The sequence below is a fragment of the Geotrypetes seraphini genome, chromosome 5, assembly GCF_902459505.1.
Source record: "Geotrypetes seraphini chromosome 5, aGeoSer1.1, whole genome shotgun sequence".
NCBI classification, from domain to species: Eukaryota; Metazoa; Chordata; class Amphibia; order Gymnophiona; family Dermophiidae; genus Geotrypetes; species Geotrypetes seraphini.
Window position 1 is genome coordinate 14474220 of NC_047088.1, and position 24253 is coordinate 14498472.

At 44.7% G+C, this 24253-nt stretch overlaps 1 protein-coding gene across 1 annotated transcript; it reads left to right on the forward strand.

The window, feature by feature from the left end:
• The first annotated feature begins 1346 nt into the window (after nucleotides 1-1346).
• LOC117361191 (G-protein coupled receptor 12-like) lies at nucleotides 1347-15675 on the forward strand. The gene is made up of 2 exons (XM_033946194.1): nucleotides 1347-1484; nucleotides 10089-15675. Exons 1-2 carry the CDS (start codon nucleotides 1436-1438, stop codon nucleotides 11123-11125), a joined length of 1086 nt encoding a protein of 361 aa, XP_033802085.1. The 5' UTR covers nucleotides 1347-1435; the 3' UTR covers nucleotides 11126-15675.
• Nucleotides 15676-24253: the final 8578 nt, after the last annotated feature.

Genomic DNA, 24253 nt, shown 5'->3' on the forward strand with positions numbered 1-24253 from the left:
CCTGGTCGGCTGGCCTTGTTCCCGCAGCGCGTAAAGAAACTGGTTGAGCTGATTTCGGTCCAGACTGAAACCGTGAAGAATCATTTATATATAGCAGCCCGTGGGAGCGAGGTGGCAGGTTTCTGGAGATTAGCTGAAAGGTCATATTATTGCCTAGGCATGCCTCTCTGTGAGCTTCAGTTACGATTTCATTCAGGATTGGTTTTATTCTACAATGACATAATTTGAAGAATTTATTCCCCCCCCCCCCCCATTATTGGAACACTGAAATGCTCTCGTGAGCCAATTTAGCTGTATATAAATATCCCAAAATTGCAGCATGTTTCTGTTTATTTTGAAATTTGATGGATCACCAAAGTGTGTGTGTGTGTGTGGTATGTATTGTGTGTGTTTGGTGTGTGCATGGTGTGTTTGTGTGGTGTGTGTTATGTGTGTGTGGTGTGTGTTGCGTTTGAGTGTGGTGTGGTGTGTGTGTTGTGTTTGTGTGGTGTGAGTGGTGTGTGTGTGTTGTGTTTGTGTGGTGTGTGTGTTACGTTGTTTGGGTGTGTTGTGTGTATGGTGTATTGTTTGGGTGTGTTGTGTGGTGTGTGTGTTGTGCTGTTTGGGTGTGTTGGTGTGTTGTGTGGTGTGAGTGTTGTGTGTGTGTGTGGTGTTGTTTGGGTGTGGTGTGTTGTTTGGGTGTGTGGTGTGTGTTGTGTGTGTGTGGTGTGTGTTGTGTTTGTGTGGTGTATTTTTGTGTTGTGTGTGTGTTGTGTGTTGTGTTTGTGTGGTATGTGTGCTGTGTGGTGTGTTGTGCTTGTGTAGTGTATGTTGTGTGTGTGTGTGTGTTGTGTTTGTGTGTGTGTGGTGTGTGTGTTGTGTTTGTGTGTGGTGTGTGTGGTGTGTCTGTTGTGTGTGTGTTGTGTGGTGTGTGTGTTGTGTTTGTGTGGTGTGTGTGTGTATATGATATATGAAATCAGTGGCTTTAAAACAGCTTTTGCTGAGTCACAGTAGAACTAGTTGCAGAATCGAATCGCCCTTTGGCGGAAGAAGTTTTCAATTGCAAGGATTCAGGTGTGATTCCCTAAGAATCTGCAGCCCAGACACGATCCCGATCCCCCCCCCTCCCCCCGGTCCCCTTCTCTCTCTCTAGACGTCTCGCGCGAAAGCTTTGACCTTGGGGAGCTGCGTCCCCGGGAGAAAATCTTATGAATGGAATTCCAGAGGAGGCGCGTGTGTGTTTCTGGCTCTCTGTGCGCGTGCATCTGGGCCTGTGTGGCGCGTGCGCTGCAGACGCACCGTCTCCTTGTTATTCCGATCACAGCGCCTCTGATTCACAGGCTCGGGAGCTGATCATGAATATAAGTGAACACTTTGACGTCAGAGCTGCGCTTTATCAGCAGACCCAATGGGGCAGAATATTAAGTACAAGTCAAAGGCAGCAGCCTAGCAGGGAATGAGGCTTCATCCCGAGGACTGCAAGGAGAGCTTCAAGAATTGCAAAGGTAAAGCCAGAAAGGAGACGACCTTGGTGTGCCCAGGGGGAGGGGGTTGGCTTAGATTCCTCGGGAGCCTTTCCTCTCCGCAGTGAAATGCGACGCAATTATTTCTGACCTTTGCAACTTTTGCAACATATACAAACGGACAGATGGCATGGTCTGAGCACGCAAAGGCTTTGAATGCCACCTGGATGCTGCAGTGATCGCAGCTGGCTCCTTCAAACGGGAAGCAGCCCTTGCATCCGTGGTCCAAGCTGCGGAAGTTCAGTTCCACGGTAGCCTTTCCTTTTAATGCCAGTGGGGTCCCGGGATTTACCTGGCTCCTTCCTATCCCGCTGCCGGCTAGTTTGATTGCTGGATCCATTGCGGTAGGCTCTGCATCCTGTAATTTGCAATCGGTACGTGCAGCTGATGCATTGTAATGGACCGTGTAATCATCTCAACATGAGGAATAATGTTAAGTGCAGAGGCAGCTCTAAAGAGTGCACCGGCTTCTGCCTTTGAAGCAGGTAATGTGAATAATTAGAGAGAGAGAGAGCAAAAAAAAAAAATGAACGTCGGATGGAGCTTTGGACCAGGCTGCAGTTGGTAGAGGTGGAAGTTTGGAGCCTGGGCTGAAACTGGGCCATAGGATGGTGGTGGTGGCGGCGAGGGGCCATAGATAGCAGACAGCGGCAGAGAGGGGGGGGGAGGAAGAGTCATGCATAATGTGCTCTGGCAGGGCTTCAGGATCAGGGCAATCATGGTGGGGTGGGGGTGGGGAGCTGAGACCACCGAGCACTTGGGTTACCGTTTTGCTGTTGCATGTACTTGTGTTGTGCAGTGTGGCTGGGGTTGTGTTTTTAAAGCGGAAACCCTGGAGCCATTTATGTGCACTGTGACATGTTAGTATGTATGAGGGTGGTGGAATGTATGAACAGAGTGGGACGGGGTAAAAACGCGGACCTGACGGACCTCGCGGATCTAAAAATCTGATGTCCGTTTCACTTGTAGTTAGTTTCTGGCTCCGACAGACCTCGATGGCAATTTAGCGCCGACGGATCCGTCAGCGCAAAAGGAGGGAAAAGCATTAGGATCCATCGGCGCTAAAATCTCACCGAGGTCCGTCAGAGCCAGAGACGAGTGCTGGAGCGGCTCTAAAACGAATCCTTTAAACCGGTTTCCTGCAGCCCCAGTAAATTAAAAAACCTGAGGTCCGCGGCTCTGACAGACCTCGATGACATTGTAGCGCTGACGGATCCTAATACTTTTCCCTCCCTATGCTGAGACGGATCCGTCAGCGCTAAATTGTCACCGAGGTCTGTCGGAGCCAGAAACTAACTATAAGCGGCGCGGACCTCATATTTTTAAGGACGTGCGGTTTTAGATCCGTGAGGTCCGCGTTTTACCCCTTCCCGAACAGAGTAAAGGATTACAGTGAGAAGTTGGACCACACTTTAAATTCATCCTCCAGAGGCAAGCCTACGTTCCCCACCATGTAGGCTGGTAAATGTAGGCTGAAGACAAAAGAGCTGATTGGTGTTGCCCTGGTAACCTCACTCTGAGGGTGGAGGCGAGGGGGGGGGGTAGTTAGTAAATATCGACAGGGAACCAGGTTTTAGCATGAGAAATCGCAGAGTGCGCAGCAGCCCAGAGAAGTGTGACTGAGCTGTGATTGGCTTGCAGTGATTCGATGGTGATGTGCATTACCGCGATTGTTCTCGGATCAGCGTAGTGCTATAGAAATGCGTGTTTAATGAATACATGAATTGCAGAAAGTCTAATGAATAGGTTTAAAAAAAAAAAGAAAAGATGGAAGCGTCAAGGAAGAAAGAGAGCGATTTAAAGGATAAAATCAGAATAGAGTGAAGGTGTTTCTGTGTGATGAGTAATGAGTAAACAGCAGAAAGGATGAAAGAAAGCAAATTAAAGTCAATGGTGGTCCCTAAATTAATGTATTAACTGCCTTTATGAAGAGGTTCACTCAAGGTGCTGCACCGCACGTACAAATAAACATAAGTACAATGAATGCGGTAAAGTCAAAATCAGTAAATTGAAACTTAGGGCTCCTTTTACAAAGCCACGGTAGCGGCTTCAGCGCCCACGACGTTTGATCCCGCGCTAACCCCCGCGCTAGCCCAAAAAAACTAGGAGGCGGTAGCGGCTAGCGCGGCCGGCGGTTTAGCGCACGCTATTACGCGTTTAAACCGTACCGTGCCTTCATAAAAGGAGCCGTTAGGGGAGGGTTTTGCATTGTAATTTCAATATACGAGCATTTTGGATTACGAGCATGCTCCTGGAACGGACTATGCTCGTCATCCAAGGTACCACTGTATATTGAAATTGTTTGTTTGCACGATGGTAGTTTGGAAATTTAATAAAAGATTTACAAACCCCTCCCCACCCCAACTTAGGGCTCCTTTTACTAAGCTGCGATAGCGTTTTTAGTGCGCGCTAGGCGGCTAGAACTAACGCCAGCTCAATGCTGGCGTTAGGGTGTAGCGCATGCGGCAATTCAGCGCACACTAAGCGTGTACTAAAACCGCTATCTCAGATGAGTAAAAGGAGCCCTTAGTAACAGGACCACCATGAAACAGTTTCAAAAATATACTTATTAATTCAGATGAGAAGCAGAACATTCGAATAACAGAGATAATACACTAATGATTTTCTTTAATACAACTCATCCATTAAAACACCATTAACGAGCAGCCCCCCCCCCCCCCATCGACGGAAAGTAAGACAAGCAAGCAATGCGGGTAAGAAAGGCAACGGGAACTGTAATCGTGCAAGCGGTGCTGCTTGCCCAAAGCTTCCCTCTGACGCAGCTTCCTGTTACCGCCTGGGCGCATGGTGGGGTGGGGCGGGGCGGGGGGCCCAGTGTACTTGTGTGCCTAGGGGCCCTCGATGAATTATTTTTTTAAAAAAAATTGGCTTTCCAATTATAATCTAGTCAAAGCCGCGCTAGCGTTTTTAGCGCCAGTCGCGGTGGTAACAGCTCAGACACTCGGAGGAATTCTATGAGCATCGGAGCTGTGACCGCGTAGGACGGCGCTAGAAACGCTTGCGCAGCTTTGTAAAGCAGAGGGTTAGTCTCTCTTGGTATCTGCATAGTAAATCAGATGTGTTGTGCCTTGAAATAGGTTTATCTCTGGTAAAAAAAAAACGGAACCAATTATTCACCCCACCCCCACCCCTTTTATCAAGCCGCAGTCTAAGCCTAAGGGCGGCGTGACATTTAGCTCATGCTGAGCCTGTGAGGGGCTGATGCTGTCATACAGAGAAACCAGAGCAGAGTGAGAGACTGGCTGCGAGAGCTAAAAAGCTGGAAAGAGGTTGTATCACTTTGCTTGACAGTATATGAAAAATGGTGTTGTGAACGGTGAGATAAAGATTTTCTTATCAGATTTATCCTTTATTTTCCTCAGAGAAAGCACATGGTAAAGACATATAAATATGTTGAATACTAGGGTGCTTTTTACTAAAGTTTAGCTTGTGCTAAATGCTAAGACACCCATTTCATTTCTTAAGAATACTGGGACAGAACGAAGGTCTACCAAGCCCAGTATCCTGTTTCCAACAGTGGCCAACACCTGGCAAAAACCCAAAGAGTAGCAACATTCCAGAGCTGAGATTGTGATGTCATAATGCCTCATTCCACCAATGCCTAAGAGCCAACCTCAGCAGTGATGTCACAATGGCTTGATTAGATGGAACCTAGGACAATACCGGGTGGACTTTACGGTATATGACCCAGAAATACCAAAGAAGATAAGTTAATTTAATTATGTATTTTTAATGGATATAACTAATGGGCAGACTGGATGGACCATTCAGGTCTTCATCTGCCGTCATTTACCATGTTACTTTGTTACCTGGCAGAAACCCAAAGAGCAGCAACATTCCAGAGCTGAGATTGTGATGTCATAATGCCTCATTCCACCAATGCCTAAGAGCCAACCTCAGCAGTGATGTCACAATGGCTTGATTGTCCTATACTTGGCTCACATAAGAGCTGCCATACTTGGGACAAACCGAAGGTCCATCAAGCCCAGTATCCTTTTCCAACAGTAGCCAATCCAGGTCCCACATACCTATCTAGATCCCAAGTAGTAAAACAGATTTTATGCTGTTTATCCTAGGATTTAGCACATGCTAAGTTTTAGTAAAGGGTCCCACAGGCTATATTTGGATGCAGAAGATTATGAAGACAAGTTAGATAAGTTTTTCAAGTTGATTTTGTAAAGTCAGGATAGTAGGTGCAGGTCCCATGATCCAGACCTATTCATCTGAAAGTGAAGGACTGGAGCAGATAGAGGGCAGGGCAGAGCAAAACTGGAAAGACCATACTGAGGGGGTGTGAAGCACAAGAGGAGATAAATGTGCACAACACACATAGGCACTCCTATCCCCCCAAGCACTACATTTCCCTCCCTGTGGCCACTTGCTTTCCTAGAAAGGCAACAAGAAATCATTGCCTTCCTCTCCCACATGCTCTCTCACTTGCTCCCTCTGCTTGCCAGGCCACCAACTCCCCGACTTGGTAGCTGCAAACAATAAGAAACTTTAGGACCGTGGTCCTTTGCACACTACTAGTGGCTCTGTTGATCCCACCCTCCAAAACAGGAAGTGACATCATAGAAAACATGAGCTGTAAAGCTGCTAGTGGTGCGCAGAGGGCTATATGGTCTCATGATTCTCATTGTTTGCAGCTAACGAGTTGGTGGCCCAGCAGGAAGAGTGAGCATGAAGGTTATGGATTCTATTTCTTGTCGAGTAATGACTTGGCAGAGGTGCTGGTGAAAGACTGAATGAAGGGGGTGGGGGAGGGAAATAAGATAGGCAATGATGCTGGCATTCATTGATGTTGGGGGAGGGAGTTGAGAAGATGGGAATTGAGGATGAAGGTGATTGATGGTGTTGGGGGGGGGGTGACAGAGAAAGAGGTGAGTTGAGTGTGGCACAGTGGCAACAGCCTCAGCCCCCTGAGGTTGTGGGTTCAAATCCACACTGCTCCTTGTGACCCTGGGCAAGTCACTTAATCCCCCCATTGCCCCAGGTGCATTAGGTAGATTGTGAGCCCACCAGGACAGACAGGGAAAAATGCTTGAGTACCTGAATAAATTCACGTAAACCATTCTGAGCTCTCCTGGGAGAACAGAATAGAAAATTGAATAAATAAATAGTGTGAAGAGTTTCAACCTCTGATAACCAGAGCTAAGATTGTGACATCATAATGCCTCATTCCACCAATAAGAGCCAACCTCGTCAGTGATGTCATAATGGCTTGATTGTCCTACACTTGGCTCACTTTTACTACATTATGATTTCTAGAGTGGCGCAGTGGTTAAAGCTTCAGCCTCAGCACCCTGGGGTTGTAGGTTCAAACCCACGCTGTTCCTTGTGACCCTGGGCAAGTCACTTAATCCCCCCATTGCCCCAGGTATGTTAGATAGATTGTGAGCCCACCGGGACAGAGAGGGGAAAATGCTGGAGTGCCTGAATAAATGCATGTAAATGTTCTGAGCTCCCCCTGGGAGAACAATATAGAAAATTGAATAAATAAATAAATACTTGATAGTGGGATGAGAGGGGAAAAAATGAGGCAGTACTAAATAGTAGTTGATTGAAGGAAATACGTAGGAGAGAGAGGGGCGATGCTGGATGTTAGGGGAGGAGAGACAGGACAGATAATTCTCTTGAGTTGGTTTATCTTGTATGTTACAGCCCATCTCCGGTGTTCGACCTCCCTCCAACACTTCAGAAAACATCTGAAAACCTGGCTTTTCGCCAAAATGTAACTCCCCCCTCCCTTCCCCCCTCACCTTTCTACTTACCAAACCCTCCTTCCTTCCATTGGAGTTCCTTTCTTTGTTTTTAATTCCTGTAAACCGTGTCGAGCTCCACTTCTGTGGAGATGACGCGGTATATAAACTTAAGGCTTAGTTTAGTTTAGTTTAGTTTAACACGGGTGGGAGGGGGAGGGGCATGACGGAGGAATCCTTCCCTACAATGTTCAGAAGTGCTGACACAGGTGTTACCACCCGAAGGTCTAAACTTGCTATGCTTCTATCCCCCCCCCTGCCCTGCAGAGAGCTAGATGCACTACAGTCAGCGATCGTATAATAATCGTCACCAAACCAGTTTTGACTGGTTTAGTGACGATCACATTTGCAAACTGATGCAGAAAATGGTTCACCGCATGGTTTTCTGACCATGCAAATGAGCTCATAAATATTGAAATGCCATGTACTGTAAACTAGCAGAGTGATTGATGCTGTAACTTGGCTTCTCGATGCACAAAACAAGTGGTCCGAAAAAGCACAAGGGGAGGGGTCTTAGTCATCTGAGCCAATCAGGGCCATAGGGCCCCTCCCCAAGCATTACATGATGCACTGAGGGGAAGGCCCACATTTTGGATTGGTGGGCCTTAGAGCTGGAGGGACCGAGACTCCCTCCTCTTTTCAGACAAAGGTACTGTGGGTGAGGGGTTCAAGGGAGCATCCGGTGGCTGGAGGGAGTGGGCATCCATCCTGCCTTTTTTTGGGGGGAGGGGAGGGGATGGTTCAGGGGGGCACCTGGTGTGAGCGGTCTCTATTGGCAGGAGGTAGTAGGCATCCCTCCTGCCAATTTTTTCTCAGGCTGGGGAGTCGGCATGGCGGGAGGGAGTGGGCATCCCTCCTGCCGTTTTCATTGCTAATGCCCCTAAGTGTTTTCATGTGGATCTGCAAAGGGTGTGTGTCAGGGGCATTCACTTAAAATACACACAGTTATAGATAATGCAGATCTCCCACCTAATGTGCACCAAATTACACCTGGTTTTAGTTGGTGTTCCTCCTTGTGGATCCTGGCACTGTGCACTATTTTATGAAGGGCGCCAATTCCATAACACCTGTATTAGAATACCATTCAGCACCAGTTTTGTTTTTGTGGGGGTTTTTTGCACCAAATTTTGGGCACCATTTACTGAATCCAGCCTTATAAGAACATAAAAATTGTCATACTGGGACAGACCAAAGGTCCATCAAGTCCAGTATCTTGTTTCCAACAGTGGCCAACCCAGGTTACAAGTACCTGACAGAAACCCAAAGAGTAGCAACATTCCAGAGCTTAGATTGTGATGTCATAATGCCTCATTCCACCAATGCCTAAGAGCCAGCCTCATCAGTGATGTCACAGTGGCTATGTTGTCCTGTACTTGGCTCACTTCAGAACATATGACTTGCCATACTGGGTCAGACCAGTGGGCCATCTGGCCCAGTATCCTGTTTTCAACAGTGACCAACCCAGGTCCCAAGTACCTAGCTAGATCCCATGTAGTAAAACAGATTTTATGCTACATTATCACACCAACTGATTAGCACAGGAATAGCACATGAGCCCTTACTGCCAACTAAATGGTGGAGGTAAGTTCATATGCATTATTTTACAAAATGGTCACACTCTGATGACAATCCAACAAAACCAGCACAAAGGGCTTCAATGAACAGGGACAGGTTTCAGGTTTATTAAAAATCTGATATACCGCCTTATCATATATCAAAGTGGTTGTACAAAGTATTATTAAAAATAGAAAGACCCAACACCAGCCGTGTTTCAGCATACAATGCCTGCATCGATGATAAACGCGATGCAAATATCAGACCTCAAAACTGGAACGCAGTCCTTGAGCCAGAGTGCAAATTCAGTCACTGCATTCAGTGCACAGTGATAGGAATTCCACCACTGGTGCCCATCAATCGTTCGCAACATCCTGTATCGCATCAGCAGGAAACTGATGGCAACATTAGGGCATGGTCATTAATACAAGGAATAGCAAAAAGGACATCTTTATGGTTGTAGTAAAAATGGGGAAAAAAAACGATGTAAGGGCGCATTAGGGCCGCTTGTGACTACAGCGAAGTGCAGTTGCAAATCAGCGCCAATTAGCATCCATTAATTCCAATTATAGCTAATTATTGACTACTAACAACAGTTAGGAGTAAATTCTTAAAGATATGCTGAAGGTTAGCCAGCAGTAGGGCATTCTACTGCCAACCAATCCAGAAGCACATTTTCTAAAAAAAAATGAAGGCACCGCTGTCACGCTTACAGAAGTACTTGGGGCCTACAACCAGCGTGGGCATGCCTTGCACCAGAAGTGGCCTTAAGCGTCCTTAGGTGCCCCTTGGCACTGCCATAAGCACGACACTGTTGCCTTAAATGAAGGCTTCTAAAATGCTGGCCTACATTTAAGGCATTGGTGTTTAAAAAAAAAAAAATATCGCTGATTCGTGATTGACACGCTTTCAGCGGCCGCTGATTATAGAATTCTCCTTATGTGCCTAATTTAACAAGTTAGGTGCATAACTGGCAGTATTCTATAACCTGAGAGTGAAAATGGGTGTGCAAGATTATAGAATTAGGAGGTAAGTGCTTACGGCACTTCAATAACAGGGTTCTGAAGCTATCGCTTTATTGTGAGAAAATCCAGGTGTAAACGCAATGGAAGCCAAGATCAGAAGGATATTTAAGCTTTCATTGCAGAGATGTGAATATTTTTTGGGTGTGGAGGGAAGAATCTTTCAGGCATGCTGGAGTTTCCTTCTTCTGATACTCCCTCTCACATTTTGATGTTTATTTGTATCGCAGCTATGCTACACAGGCCGGTGGCTGCAAAGATGGATCCATTACTGCAGCTCTTCAATTCTTCCTTCTCCAACAAAGAAGCTTCAGGTTGGCCTTCCGCAGACTACTGGGACACCAACTCATCTTCAACCATCACAGCCTCCGATCTGTCCTTGCCGGAGCCTGTCAATGCATGGGACATTGTCCTATGTGTCACTGGCACAGTTATGGCTTGTGAGAATGCCATTGTGTTGGCCATTCTTTTCTACACGCCCTCTCTGAGAGCCCCTATGTTCCTACTCATCGGCAGCCTGGCCCTAGCTGACCTTCTTGCTGGCCTAGGCTTGGTCAGCAATTTCATTGTCCTCTATGTTTTCAATACGGAGCTGGCCATCCTTAGCTCTGCCGGGCTGCTGCTGACCTCCTTCTCTGCTTCGGTCTGCAGTTTGTTGGCCATCACTGCTGATAGGTACCTGTCTCTCTATAATGCCTTGACTTACCACACAGAAAGGACTTTGACTTTCACTTACCTGATGCTGATCATCGTCTGGGTACTGTGTCTCTGCATCGGCTTGCTACCTGTAATGGGCTGGAACTGTGTTTGGGACCAGTCCACCTGCAGCATCCTGAAACCAGTCACTCAGAACTATGCAACTGTGCTGGCTGTCTCCTTCCTTCTCATCTTTGCCATCATGATGCAGCTCTACCTACAAATCTGCAAGATAGCCTTCAGGCATGCTCAGCAGATTGCTGTCCAGCACCAGTTTATGGCCACATCCCAGGCCTCCAGCACCAGGAAGGGTGTGTCCACTTTGTCATTGATCCTGGGCACTTTTGCCGTCTGTTGGTTGCCATTTGCAGTTTATTCCTTGGTGGCAGATTCCAGCTACCCCATGGTTTACACCTATTCTCTTGTGCTACCAGTTACCTGCAACTCGGTCATTAATCCCATCATCTATGCTTTCAGAAACCCAGATATCCAAAAGTCTCTTTGGGTGGCTTGTTGTGGCTGCATTTCCCCCTCCTTTTCTTCCGGACCAAGGACATCCAGTGATGTGTAGCATTTGCACTGCATGGACGGGAAGAGTCTGCTGAGCACTCTTATGAAAAAAAAAATCCCTTTAAAGATGTCATAGTGCTCCAGAAGTGGTCTTTGCTTTCTGTTATTTTAAATCAACGCGATGCTTTTTATTGCAAAGTGGGAGCTCCATGTTCTGCATCAAGATCTGAGCTAATCAGGTTGTCCAAAGCACTTCTGTACTGTAAATGATCCTTTTTATTCTCAAAAGCAGCACCATGCGGGTATTCTTAATAACTGTGTATCACAGTCCTGTGAGGGAGCTCTTCTGCAACCTGCATCGTCTCATAAATACATGAATGGCACACGGTTTGGTGGTGTTTGGATCAGTGCGAGATGGGTCCGCAGAAGATTGTAAGTGAAAAAGGGTTAGTTAGCCTTAGCCAGAATCCCAAATAACAAACAAGGATTCACCTTGTCGCCATGTGATGTCTCCAGATGAATGTGTGCCTACGTTCCATTCTTTGTTCTTTTTTTAAAAATATCATACTATCAGCCATTAATGAAAATACAGCAGCATGATTAGTTAAAAGGAGACCTGTTGTGGGCCTGCATAGATATTTAAATTCATAGCAATGATACTTTTATAGACATATTTTTTTAGAATACATTTTCATAACTTGAATTTGCCTACAGCTGTGAATCTATATAAATTTTGGGAAAGTCATTGCCTAATTTTGAAAGGTAGAGCAATGCAGATTTGTCAAATCTTTGTGAATATTAGCAAAATATTTTGCACATCTTTTTATGTTCAAGAGCGCTTGACATGAACGTTTGCAAAAAGCAGACATGTCTACATTTAGGTTCATCTGTGATTTGACCATGTTCATAGTATCCTACATGTTTCAAGAGTGGGGCCTGCCAGAGATTCTTAATATAGGACAAAAGATCGTCCATTCATGTAACTCCTTCGACTCACAGTGTCTGGAAGCAAAACAGAGAATACAACCAACCTACTTAGCTAAACCATTTTAGGAATGTCTTTTGGGTTCTGCCAAGAACGGTAAGGGCTTACTTTCAGTTATTCTCTTTTAACTGGGGGTAGGGAGGGGGAATCCCTATATTTTCCAGGTTAGATTTGATGAGTTTCTAATTGTCAAATTATTGTACTTCCATACTAGCTAAGGGCCCTAAGGATTATGGACTGGCTGATATTTGAACTATAACAAAGGTGACTGAATAATCCATTGTTAAGTCCAGGGTGCTGTTCTTACCCATCTCTTCCTGCCTAATAAAATTTGGCTAACATGAGACAGCTGCCATTGATGGAAACAACTGGTTTATTTAACCAGTTGTGCCCAAGTTATTTATTTAGTCATACTGATGCACCACCTTTCAAAAGCCTCATGCCAAATCTGAATTAGGCTTGAAAGCTTTGATTGTGCTTTGAACTGTGTTCCAGTCAAATTGGAAATCTAGACAAAATAAATTGCCAAGATAACCCCATCTAATCCAGAATCTGAGCACCCTTTTCCTATAAAGAACCCAAGTGTAAAGAATAGATCTTATGCCTTGGCATGGTGAACTAGGGGCATCTGCCATGAATTGAGTTTTCCAACCTTTTAACATTCGTAAGTTTTCAGGACTCCAAACCTGTCCCCATAAGTCTTGCTCCCCTTCTCCAGCCTTGCTTCTCTATTCCCCATCTAGCCTTCCTCCATAGCCTTTCCCCCTTCCACTGTCAAGCCATGTCCTATCTGTGTCTCTCTTCCCCAGCTCCTCCCTATAAATCACTCTTCGCCCTCAGTCCCTCCTTTCCAGGGCATCCCAAAGCTCTCCTCAATAGTGTCTTTCCCAGAAGCCCCTCTCTGTTCTTTCACCAACCTCCAACTTGCCAACAGCCTTCCCTTAGTGATTTTTCGCTTTGGCTATTTCCTCTCTCCTTTTCAGCTCCCCCTTGATGACCACTCCTGCTTTCCTTCAGCACCCACATTCATGGTTCCTTTTTGAATGCTGTATACCTTGGTCATATCTCAAGTGCCATCCCCCTTGCCCTGTTTCCACTCGCACATATCTTCCCAACCACAATCCCTCTCCCCACTGTGGACCATTCCTCATTTCTGCTCCTCCTGTTACTAGTGCATGGGCCTTTTCCAAGTGCTCGTCTTGTCTTCCTCTCCCAAGTGTGTTTCATCTTGCTGTATTTCTATGTTCTTTCTCTCTATCCACTCTTGCCCTTTCTGCTCTCCTTCCCCTCTCCCACCACAGCCATATTACTACTCATTGTAGCTGTACTCTCAAGTCAGCAGCACCAACAGAACACATGCAACAATGCTTAAAAATGGTTCTCAATGTTACTACGCTGCTTGCCTCCAGTCATAGAACAGATGATGTTGTATCAACATAGTTTTCCTCTTCTACTTGGTGTGGCTTCAGTCTCTTGGTGATAGTGATCAGGTGTATTCTTTCGCACCTGTTCTCTATCTTTTCCAAACTCATGATGGTGGTGACCATTGCTGCCTCTACTCCATGACAATTTGGGTTTCTCAAGATCATTCTTCGTCTCAGGAGGCCTCTTCTTTCTTCCCTTTATTCTCTCTGAACAGGTTTGGGCTCCTTAAAAGTGCAGTCTTCCCCACTTGGGCTTAGGCAACAGTGGCATTAGAGCAGAGCTCCTTGGATTTGAGGTCCGCCTGTTCTTTTTCTCAGCTGCTGCATTTTGGTTGTCTTGAAGACCCCTATGATGGTCTCATGGACTTCCAGGTTTCCACATACTCCAGGTTCAGAACTATTGGTCTATTTTATATGCGACAATATCTTATTTTAACACAGGGATATTTTGTTATGTGCTAAACACCATCCCCCAAATTTGATATATGGCCCTTAAAACTGTGCATTAATTTGGCCATGCACCTAATTTGTAAGTGCAGTTTCATTGAACAAGCCAATTGCCAACAATTTGAATTTATACAAGCATCTTTGCAGTCAATATTCTGTGAAGATGTGTGCATAAATTTCTACACGAGGATCAGAAGAGGGGGCATGGAGGGAGCAGGGGTATTCCTAGAACTTGTGCAAAGGGTTGGAATATGGCAGATCTGCACCTAACTTCAGGTGTTAGGATTCACCAAATTTCAGTTGGTGTAAACCCTCGCACCTAAAATTGGGCACTGATCCTGGCACTAAGGAATATTCTATTCTATAAATGGCACCAAACTTTGAGTTCCATTGAAGAATAGCACTTAGGCCCAGATTCTGTAATTTGGCCACTGATCGCATATCAATCACAGGATGGTGCTCTCTTTAGGTCACTTAATGCCACTTCTGGTCCTAGCCATGCCCACAATGGTGTTAGGTAGCCTAAAATGCCTGTGGAGGCATGATTCTGGCACCGATTTTTTTTTAGGCAGTAGTAGGCGTTTTGAAACTCAGTTAAAAACATTGTAAAACCGGTGCCATTAGTGCTCCTTTTTTAATACTTAAATTTGGGCACCGTGTCTAGAATTTAGTGCCAAAAGCCCCCAGCATATATCTACCCTGTATTTATTTGTAAATAAGCATCTATCACTTGACGTGATCTACCAGTATAACATTTAGGGCCCCTTTTACAAAGCCACAGTAGCGATTCTCCTGCGGCAAATGCATCAAAAGCCATTCAGTTCCTAATGGCTTCGGTGCATTTGCCGCAGTAGAACCACGACCGTGGCTTTGTAAGAGGGGCGCTTCATTTATTGAAGGTTTTTCTGAGAGGAGAAAACCCTATGGTACACCTGGCACCTCAGCCATGATGTCACACACTATGACAATCCAGTCCAGGGAAAGAAAGATGCTGAGCAATTTTTGTCAAACAATGTACAAAGCATTCTTGTCATCTCCAGTCAGGAAACACTTTTCGTCGATGCTGGAGGCGCATTGAAATGTTTTGTACTGTTAGTAGGATCACAGTTTTCAATATGGAAATGGTCATAAAACTGATACATTATTTGGTCTTCAAACTGAGTATCACAAGATGGAATAAAGCTCAGTGCCACTTTCACCCAACAGCTGTAACCAGCAACCCCAATACTTGTTTAGAACTAAAATTCCTTAACCGCTCCCTTTAATTATAGCACAGATGCTCCAGCTGTATTGATTTTCTATCGGAAAGAAACTGTGATCGCCAATATTCCTAAACTTCACTTTGCCAACATGTCTTGGGCATCACACATGACAAAAAAACAGAAGACCTCCAAAATTACATACCGGATTAACAGAGGAAGGACAAAACATGTGTATTTTTATGAGGACATGCCTTTGTTTTATGAAGATCATCTCCAACTACAGGTATAGCATTGTATTGAAGGATATAGACCAGCTCACAGATGAAAAACCAAACTGGAACCGTGCATGTCAACCTATTGCTTACTGATAACATCCAAGATGTTCATTGTTTCATGTCTGGTTGTTGCTGCAAAACTGTTTATAACATGTACAAATCTGAGTCTATTTTTTTATAGTTTTATTTAAGATTAATTTATTTGTCTAGTGCTCCACTGAATTTCTGCATAAAACTTCCAGGCCACAGATGTGAAAATAATCAATAGAGAGTTTATGTTTTTATACAGAGGGGGCAGAGAACTGCCTTTCTCTGGGCAGCTCATTTTGTATCTTCCAGAAAAATGCAGCTTTAACAGTTTAAATCTGTATGCAAGGAAAATTAAATATCTGAAATAAACGGTTGGTGTTTTTTTTTTAAATCATTTGCATTTCTTTTTCAGTTACATGTTAATGTATATACAGATCCCACAGTGGTCACCACTTTGTCATAAGAACATAAGAAGTTGCCTCCGCTGGGGCAGACCAGAGGTCCATCCTGCCCAGCGGTCCGCTCCTGCGGCGGCCCATCAGGCCCACTGCCTGAACAGTGGTCTCTGACTAATTTTATAATTTACCTCTAATCCTCCTGTCCTATAACCTTACCTCTACTCCTATCTGAACCCCTCAATCCCTTTGTCCTCTAGGTACCTATCCAATCCTTCTTTGAAGCCCTGTAGTGTACTTCTGCCTATCACATCCTCCAGCAGCGCGTTCCATGTATCCACCACCCTCTGGGTGAAAAAGAATTTCCTGGCGTTTGTTCTAAACCTTTCCCCTTTCAATTTCTCTGAGTGCCCCCTTGTACTTGTGGTTCCCCTTAGTTTGAAAAATCTGTCCCTGTCCACTTTCCACTTTTTCTATGCCCTTCATGATCTTGAAGGTTTCTATCAACAGATAAAAGATGGTTTATTAATTTATATTCTGCTTATATCTAAACAGATCACATATACTAAAAAAAATGAAAATGCATCTTAAAATCACATAAAATTTTCTGATATCTACCTGGATACAGACGTTTGCTATTATATCAATCATTCATATGCCTTAACAAAAAGTTGCTCTCTCAACATCCTCTTGAATGTAACAATGTCTGCCCTCAATCTAATCTGCAGTTGCACATCAAAGGGCCTGCAATAGAAAATGCTCTCTGTCTACGTTCTTCAAAATGTATTTCCTCAAAGCTGGAATAAAACAAAAATGTTGCATGACTTCTGATCTCAATGTACAATTTGATGATATACTAAGATCTCCGGGATTTCTAGGGCAATGTCTCCGATGGGGTAGTTTTGTGTACACCAAGACAAATATAAACATCATTCCTAAGCCAGGATCAATGCTCACCATAGTAGCTGCATTGTGAGAGAGCGAGCTTCCATTTGAACCTCATAACATGTATAAGCAACTTCGCAAGGTGTGCTCAAAATCTCCTTTTAAGACCTATGGTGCCCAATACAATGGTGCTTAGTCGAGCTCGGTGGCAGCGGTGGTTTGCTTACAGCCAGCACCCTGGAGCCGGGGTGCACCATCACCACCCGCAGTGAGAGGCAGCGAACAGCAGCAGAGAAGGAGAACTGGAGGAGCCGCGTGGATAGGTCTGTGGCAGAGGCAGCGGTGGAGGCTTCGCTAATGGTAATTAAATTTTTGGGGATGTGGAACGAATTGTTCTAGTTTACACTAACTCTTATGGGAAAAGTTGCTTTGATATACGAGTGTTTTGGTTTACAAGCATGCTTCTGGAACGAATTATGCTCGTAAACCAAGGTTCCACTGTATTTGATTTCAATGCAATATTAGTAGGGAGATTAACTAATCTAGGTCCGATCCAAAAATATAAAAACATCCAGAAAAACTGAAAACCCACACTTTAAAATCTACTCACCCCAAACCCTCCTAACCCAAATCACCCACTTAGCCACTACCTTAGCCAAACTTAATAAACAGGTCTTCAATTTCCTCCAGAACATCAACAAATCATTTTCACTTCTCAGTTCCACTGGTAACAAATGCCAGTCTGAGACAGCAATGCACATATTGGAAGTGATGCACATCTGATTATATGCTAGGGCTACTGCTATTTGTTGTTTTTGTAGTCACACTTTACTTGGCACCAAGAGTGGTAAGCTGTGCCCTTCAGTAATTGAATCATCAGGGGGAGATGACTTGCACAAATATGCCACAAATTTTCATGCTATGCCCACTACAAAATAGAGTGGAACCTTAGTTTACGAGCATAATTCATTCCAGAAGCATGCTCGTAAACCATGCCTCTCCCCCGACTGGGCCTTGAGCATCTGCGCATGCTCAAGGCCTTCTGGCTCTCGTTCTCTCCAAGAATCTGAGAGAGGTGGGAGCCAGAAGGCCTTGAGCATGCGCAGATGCTCAAGGCCCAGTCGGGGGAGAGGCACGATCTTCAGGCACCGGCACCTCCTGTGGGTTGGTGCTATGTGTCTGTGCCACATTGGGGATAAGCATTCAGTTTGGGCGGGCAGGGGATGTGGGGGGAGGGGGGACTCGCAAATCGAGTCAATGCTCGGATTGTGAGTCACGATTTGCGAGAATGTTTTAACACTCGTAAACCGAGGTTTGACTGTATTTGCCATCCCATGTCTACCGCCCTAGGTTCTATCATGTTACATAGCATATTGTCATATCATACTATGTTAGCCACACTTCTGTACCTTTTCCCATGCTATGCTTGTATATATATATAATGCTATGTTTTGTCATACACAATGCTCATCATGCTATGTTTGTTTTACCATCTTTGTCAAAGAATGTTCTGGTTTGCCATCACCTCACATAAATTCATGTTAATATGTATGGAAACTTTTAACCCGTTCTGAGCTCTCCTGGGAGGACGGGATATAAAACCAAATAAATAAATTAAAGCCACACTGAAGATAGTAGTTTACGACAGAGACAGCATTGTGCACTAGAAAGTTGCACATGGATAGAATTTCACTCATCCCCAATGGAATCTAACCCATACCTATTTGTACCTGCTAAGATCTCTCCCGTTCCCACCTGTATGTGCAGGAGTCAACACTATTATTTACTTCCCAACTGCAATAACCTCCTTTGGATTTTTCTATGATATTCACTATTCAACCAATGAGCTTTTCAAGCCTCAGTCTGGTGTTCCTGCTGTCTGGGCATTCCAAGCCTCATTCTGGAGTCACCAGAGATTTTGACTACACTCCTGCAATTTTTTTCTTGCGCACAGGTTCCACAGAACTCCTGCAAATTCCCATTCCGGTATAGCTCTCTATTGTGCACATCAGGAGTCAGGCTGAACCCTTCAGTGACTTGCACACTTAAAGCTGTGGTGAAAATAGCACACTACCACAAGAGAGCAAGGCCTGCAACAAAGCAGTATGCCCCTTTGTAAGCACCAGAGGACATGTTGGAGGGTTTGAAAGAGACAACATGGGGATTTGTGGGATGGTTTGGGCATTTTCTTTGAGTTGTGTTTTATGGCAACATTGGGTTTGATAACAGGGACTTGATTTACTAGGATCACAATGCAAGAGAGGTATGGCATGCATTGACCTTTTCATACTTTTCTTGTCAAGGCAAACTGACTGCAGGAAGCCACCTCTGCTGAAATGGTGCTTGGAAACTCCTGATGCAAGCTCTCAAGCCAAAACATGATACATGTTTAGTCAAGTAAATATTTTCCAGGTATTCTCATGACAGTTTAGATGGTGACTATCATGTGTTATACCTCTCAGAAACTAAATATATCAGCAATTGTAAAATATAATGCTGATCTGTCCAGATGGAATCTCTCCATTCTTTCCCATATTCAACAATAGTTTATGCAAATGTTAACTGAATATTTCCTGTGGTGATAGAATCACCACAAATGAAAACACTGGACCGATTCCACTGTACTCCAGGTTATTGCATTCCTTTTGATGAAGACATGAGGACTTGTGTGTTAAGTACAGGCATGAGATGAGTGCTCCTGGTTTCCAATAGCACCTGGATCCACTCCTGTTTGCTATCCATTTTTCAATAGTGGTCATTGCCTTTCAAATTTGCAACCTGCACCTTTTTTTCGTAATTTTTGTTTTCTAATCACCTTAGAAATCTTTCCTAACTTGCCTTCTTTCACTCACTGGCTCTTTTTCTCTCTCCATTTTGATTTTTTTTAAAAAAAATACTGTTTAACCGAATCAAGCTCCTTGTTTCGAAGATGATCTGGTATACAAAGTTAAGTTTTAGTTTAGTTTATAAGTTTTTGTACCGATACAACTTTTGACTTCAGCAGCTGCAAGCCAAACAATGGTTCCTACAAAAATTCATCATTTTTTTTTTTGCAGTTGATGTGCTAGTGTCTCATTTGCTGTGTAAGTACAGATTGCCTTTTTTGAGCCTTAGTAAAAGAACTGAGTTCATGCATCATTCCTTTCCAAACTGTTACTCCTCTGGGCCAGAAGTGGATACTAGGGGACATTGCCTCTTTGTTAACATCAATATTGACGTCAGTGCCATACTGGCTAAGGCTAGTTTTGGAGTTGGACAAAAAGGTTTGTTTTCGACAAAGCTGGAAGTCCTCGACTCTGTGCTTTATGGACACAAGTCAGACTTTATACTGTCACTAAATCGAGAAGCTTCATTTCCATGTACCCTGCATCTGGTGGGAAGACAGAGCCTCAAATCACTAAGCTACATAATAGAGAATGACACGGGGAAAAAATCTGTCCCCGTCACCGCTCCACCATCCTCTGCACCGCCCCCGCCGTTCCCTTCACCGCCCCGTCACCGTCACAGCCATCCCTTTCACCGCCCCGTCACCGCCACTGCCATCCCATTCACCGCCCCGTCACCGTCCCCGCTGCATCCATATAAGCCTTAGTACTGTAATATTTAGCTTATTCCTTTCTTATAAATCAAAGTTCCTGCTGCTGAACTAGAGAAAGAGATGTTCAGCTGGCAGGGCTTTGTTTATAAATTTTTATCAACACAACTAATATACTATTTTATCCTAAAGCAAAAAATAAATAAATAAATATAATTTTTTTTTCTACCTTTGTTGTCTGGTTTCTGCTTTCCACATCTTCTCATTGAATTCCTTCCATCCACTGTGTGTCTTCTCTCTGCGTCTTCCATTTGCTGTTACTGTGCCTCTCCCTTAACCCCCCCCCCCCAATTGGTCTAGCACCCATCTTCTTCCCTCCGCTCCCGCATAGTCTGGCATCTGTCTTCTTCCCACTCTGTCTTCCACATTTCCCTTGGGGGTCTGTTCCTCTCCACCCTCCTTCAATGTCTGTTCTATTCCTTTCCACCACCACCCTTCCCTCCCTCCTTTACCATCTGTTCCTTTCTACTACCCTTCAGCTCCTCTCGCGTGGCCTATCTACCTTCCTTCCTCTTATTTTCATGGCACGTTACAATGTAATTTGTGCAAGCCACTGGAGCCTGCAAGCTCGGTCCCTGTCCCATCCCCACAAACCATCTCGCTTCTGTGCTATTTTCTCCATTTCTAATATCTCCCCTATGTATCTGTCATTGCCCCCCCTGTGTCCATATACCATCCCCATGGCATGTCCCCTTTATGTCTCTGTCCCTATGCCCCATGCACATAATTTCCCCTCTTTCTGTTACCTTCCTGTGTCCAGATTTCCCCTATCTTCCTCTTCCATACCAGTGTGTCTCTTCTTTTCAACCCCATCTAGCTTTTTTCCCTCTTTCTTCTCCCCCCCCCCCCCCCCTGCTTCTAGCATCTGGCTCACCTGCCTGGCCTTCCCTTTCTTTCCTGCTGTGGGTTTTTCTTTCCGACTTCATCCCCTTGGCCCAGAATCCTTTTCCCTTTCACTCCCTCCTTCCAATTTGAGCCGGGAACACTAGCGATCGCACGGTCCCCGCAGCCACTACCTGCCTGCCCAATCGATTCTAGTGTTTAGCCAGCTCTCTCCCTTCTCCTCACCTTAGTTTATAGGTTTTCTTTTTCGGCGACCTGCACGCTTTCCCAAAGAGCCGCGCACGCGCAGCTGCTCAGTGTTCAATCTTCTGCTCTGCTGCAACTTCCTGTTTCCGGTTGCGTCAGAGCAGAAGATCGAAACTGAGCAGCAGCGGGTGCGCGGCTCTCTGATAGCGTGCGGGTCGCCGAAAAAGAAAATCTACAAACTAAGGTGAGGAGAAGGGAGAGAGCTGGCTAAACACTAGAATCGATTGGGCAGGCGGGTGTGAGCTGCGGGGACCGCGCGATCCTTCATGCCTCACTGCGGGGACAAGATCATTCACCGCCCCGAGGGCGGTGAATGGCCTTGTCCCCGTCGCCGCAGCGACTGCTAGTTTTCTTCCCCGTTTTCGGCGGGTGACCCGCGGCTAAAATGCGGTGGCCGCGGGTAAACCGCCACCGTGTCATTCTCTACTACATAAGCAATGAAGCAATGCTGGTGGCAGCTTAGCTTCCATGGCTGGTCATAGTGAATGTATGGACGTTCCCAAAAGAAGTTTCTTTTGGCAGCTGGCAAATGGGCAACAGCTGGAAGGCTGGAAGTTAATTTAATTCTTTTTCTTACCATTCTCTTCCACAAGTATTTAAAACAAGATAGAGTTTTTAAAAACAATATGAGGGCGAATCAAAAACTAAAGGCAATTGTTAAATTGCATGATAATCAGAACAGAGCTAGCGAAATGCAACTCATACATTGCCTGTTGGATAGTTTGTCCACACAGTGCAACGCTCAGCCTTTAGTCATGCGGCAGCCATGAGGTCAGAAACATGGACACTCCATTGCAAGATTGCACATCAAAGAACAATGTGCAGTAGTGCATAGAGAATGATATGGTGACAGAATTTGTCACTGTCTCCATCCCTGCAGATAACCATCCCACGCCATTTTTTAGTGTCTATCTCAACCTCATAGTAACATAGTAGATGACAGCAGATAAAGACCCGAATGGTCCATCCAGTCTGCCCAACCTGATTCAATTTAAATTATTTTTTTCTTCTTAGGTATTTCTGGGCAAGAATCCAAAGCTCTACCCGGTACTGTGCTTGGGTTCCAACTGCCGAAATCTCCATCAAAACCTACTGCAGCCCATCTACACCCTCCCAGCCATTTAAGCCCTCTCCAGCCCATCCTCCCCCAAATGCCCATATACAGACACAGACCGTGCAAGTCTGCCCAGTACTGGCCTTAGTTCGATATTTTATATTATTTTCTGATTCTAGATCCTCTGTGTTTATCCCACGCTTCTTTGAACTCAGTCACAGTTTTACTCTCCATCACCTCTCTCGGGAGCGCATTCCAGGCATCCACCACCCTCTCCGTAAAGAAAAATTCCCTAACATTGTTCTTGAATCTACCACCCCTCAACCTCAAATTATGTCCTCTAGTTTTACCATTTTCCTTTCCCTGGAAAAGATTTTGTTCTATGTTAATACCCTTCAAGTATTTGAACGTCCGAATCATATCTCCCCTGACTCTCCTTTCCTCTAGGGTATACATATTCAGGGCTTCCAGTCTCTCTTCATACGTCTTCTGGCGCAAGCCTCCTATCATTTTCGTCACCCTCCTCTGGACCACTTCAAGTCTTCTTACGGTCTCCAAAACTGAACACAATACTCCAAGTGGGGCCTCACCAATGACCTGTACAGGGGCATCGACACCTTCTTCCTTCTACTGGCTACGCCTCTCTTTATACAGCCCAGCATCCTTCTGGCAGCAGTCACCACCTTGTCACACTGTTTTTTCACCTTTAGATCTTCGGACACTATCACCCCAAGGTCCCTCTCCCCTCAGTCCTTCTACACCAGTATTCTTCAATGCAAGGCTTGAGGGATAGTGGCTGAGCTCATTCATGTGCTGAGTCTTCCCTCTCTCCTTAAAGAATGGCATGGGGATGGTTTCCCGCGGTTATCCACAGGGGCAGAGACAGTGAAAAATTCTATCGCCATGTCATTCTCTAGCAAGTGTACTTTCTTTGGGTAGAGGGAATGAAACCTGTGGAAATTCATCATTGGAAATTGGCTCAGTATGGACATAGCACCATGAATCAACGAAAGGTTTAAAGCGGGACAAATAAGTGTAACCAATAAAGGTCATTCTGGTCGCCCATCAACATCGTGCACACAAGAGTGCCTTGATTACATTAGAGGCAAAATAATTTTTATTGAAAAAGGGAATGGCACCATTCTTTTATGTATTCTAGGAAAGTTTTTTGCAGAGTCTTTTGTAAAATACTGCAAAAATGTGATGAGCCTGACCTGGCTGCTGTTTCTCATGTTGAACCCATATACAAAATGGGGCTTTAGGTTTATTCTACTAGGAATGAGGACTTCAGTCTGTATTTTGAAGACTGACTGAACAAGATAAGAGACATTTACACACTCCCTGTTCGATAGTGTTTGTGTATAGTTACTGTCGATGGAAACCGTGGTATCTAGAAAGTTGACTTTCTATGAGTAGTCAAATTTGAATACGAATGAAAATGGTATACACTAAAAGAACTGTAAATTTGTTAAAGAGTCTTTTCCCTCAGTCCAAATCATAAAAATGTCAAATACCGGTAGCATTTTAGAAGTTTAGTCTGATATGTATACAAAAATGTCTCTTCCAGTTATGCCATGGAAAGGTTTGCATACTGTGGTAGTCAAAAAATGACAAGCCCAATAAAAAAGGTATCTTATTTTCTTTTTATTACCTTATAAGTGGATTAACATGGCTATAACACTTTTATTCATTAATAATGCATAGCTCTTGGCCTTCAGGAATCTTCTTGCTCTCCAGAATATATCCGATGAGAACATATACAACCCTCATTATTCTCTTAAAAGCTTTATTGTCTTTCATTATTACTC

Coding starts and splice junctions, on each gene's coding strand:
- LOC117361191 (XM_033946194.1), top strand. CDS start 1,436: ATGAGGCTTCATCCCGAGGACTGCAAGGAGAGCTTCAAGAATTGCAAA. Junction 1,485..10,088: donor GAGCTTCAAGAATTGCAAAG/GTAAAGCCAGAA, acceptor TTTGTATCGCAG/CTATGCTACACAGGCCGGTG.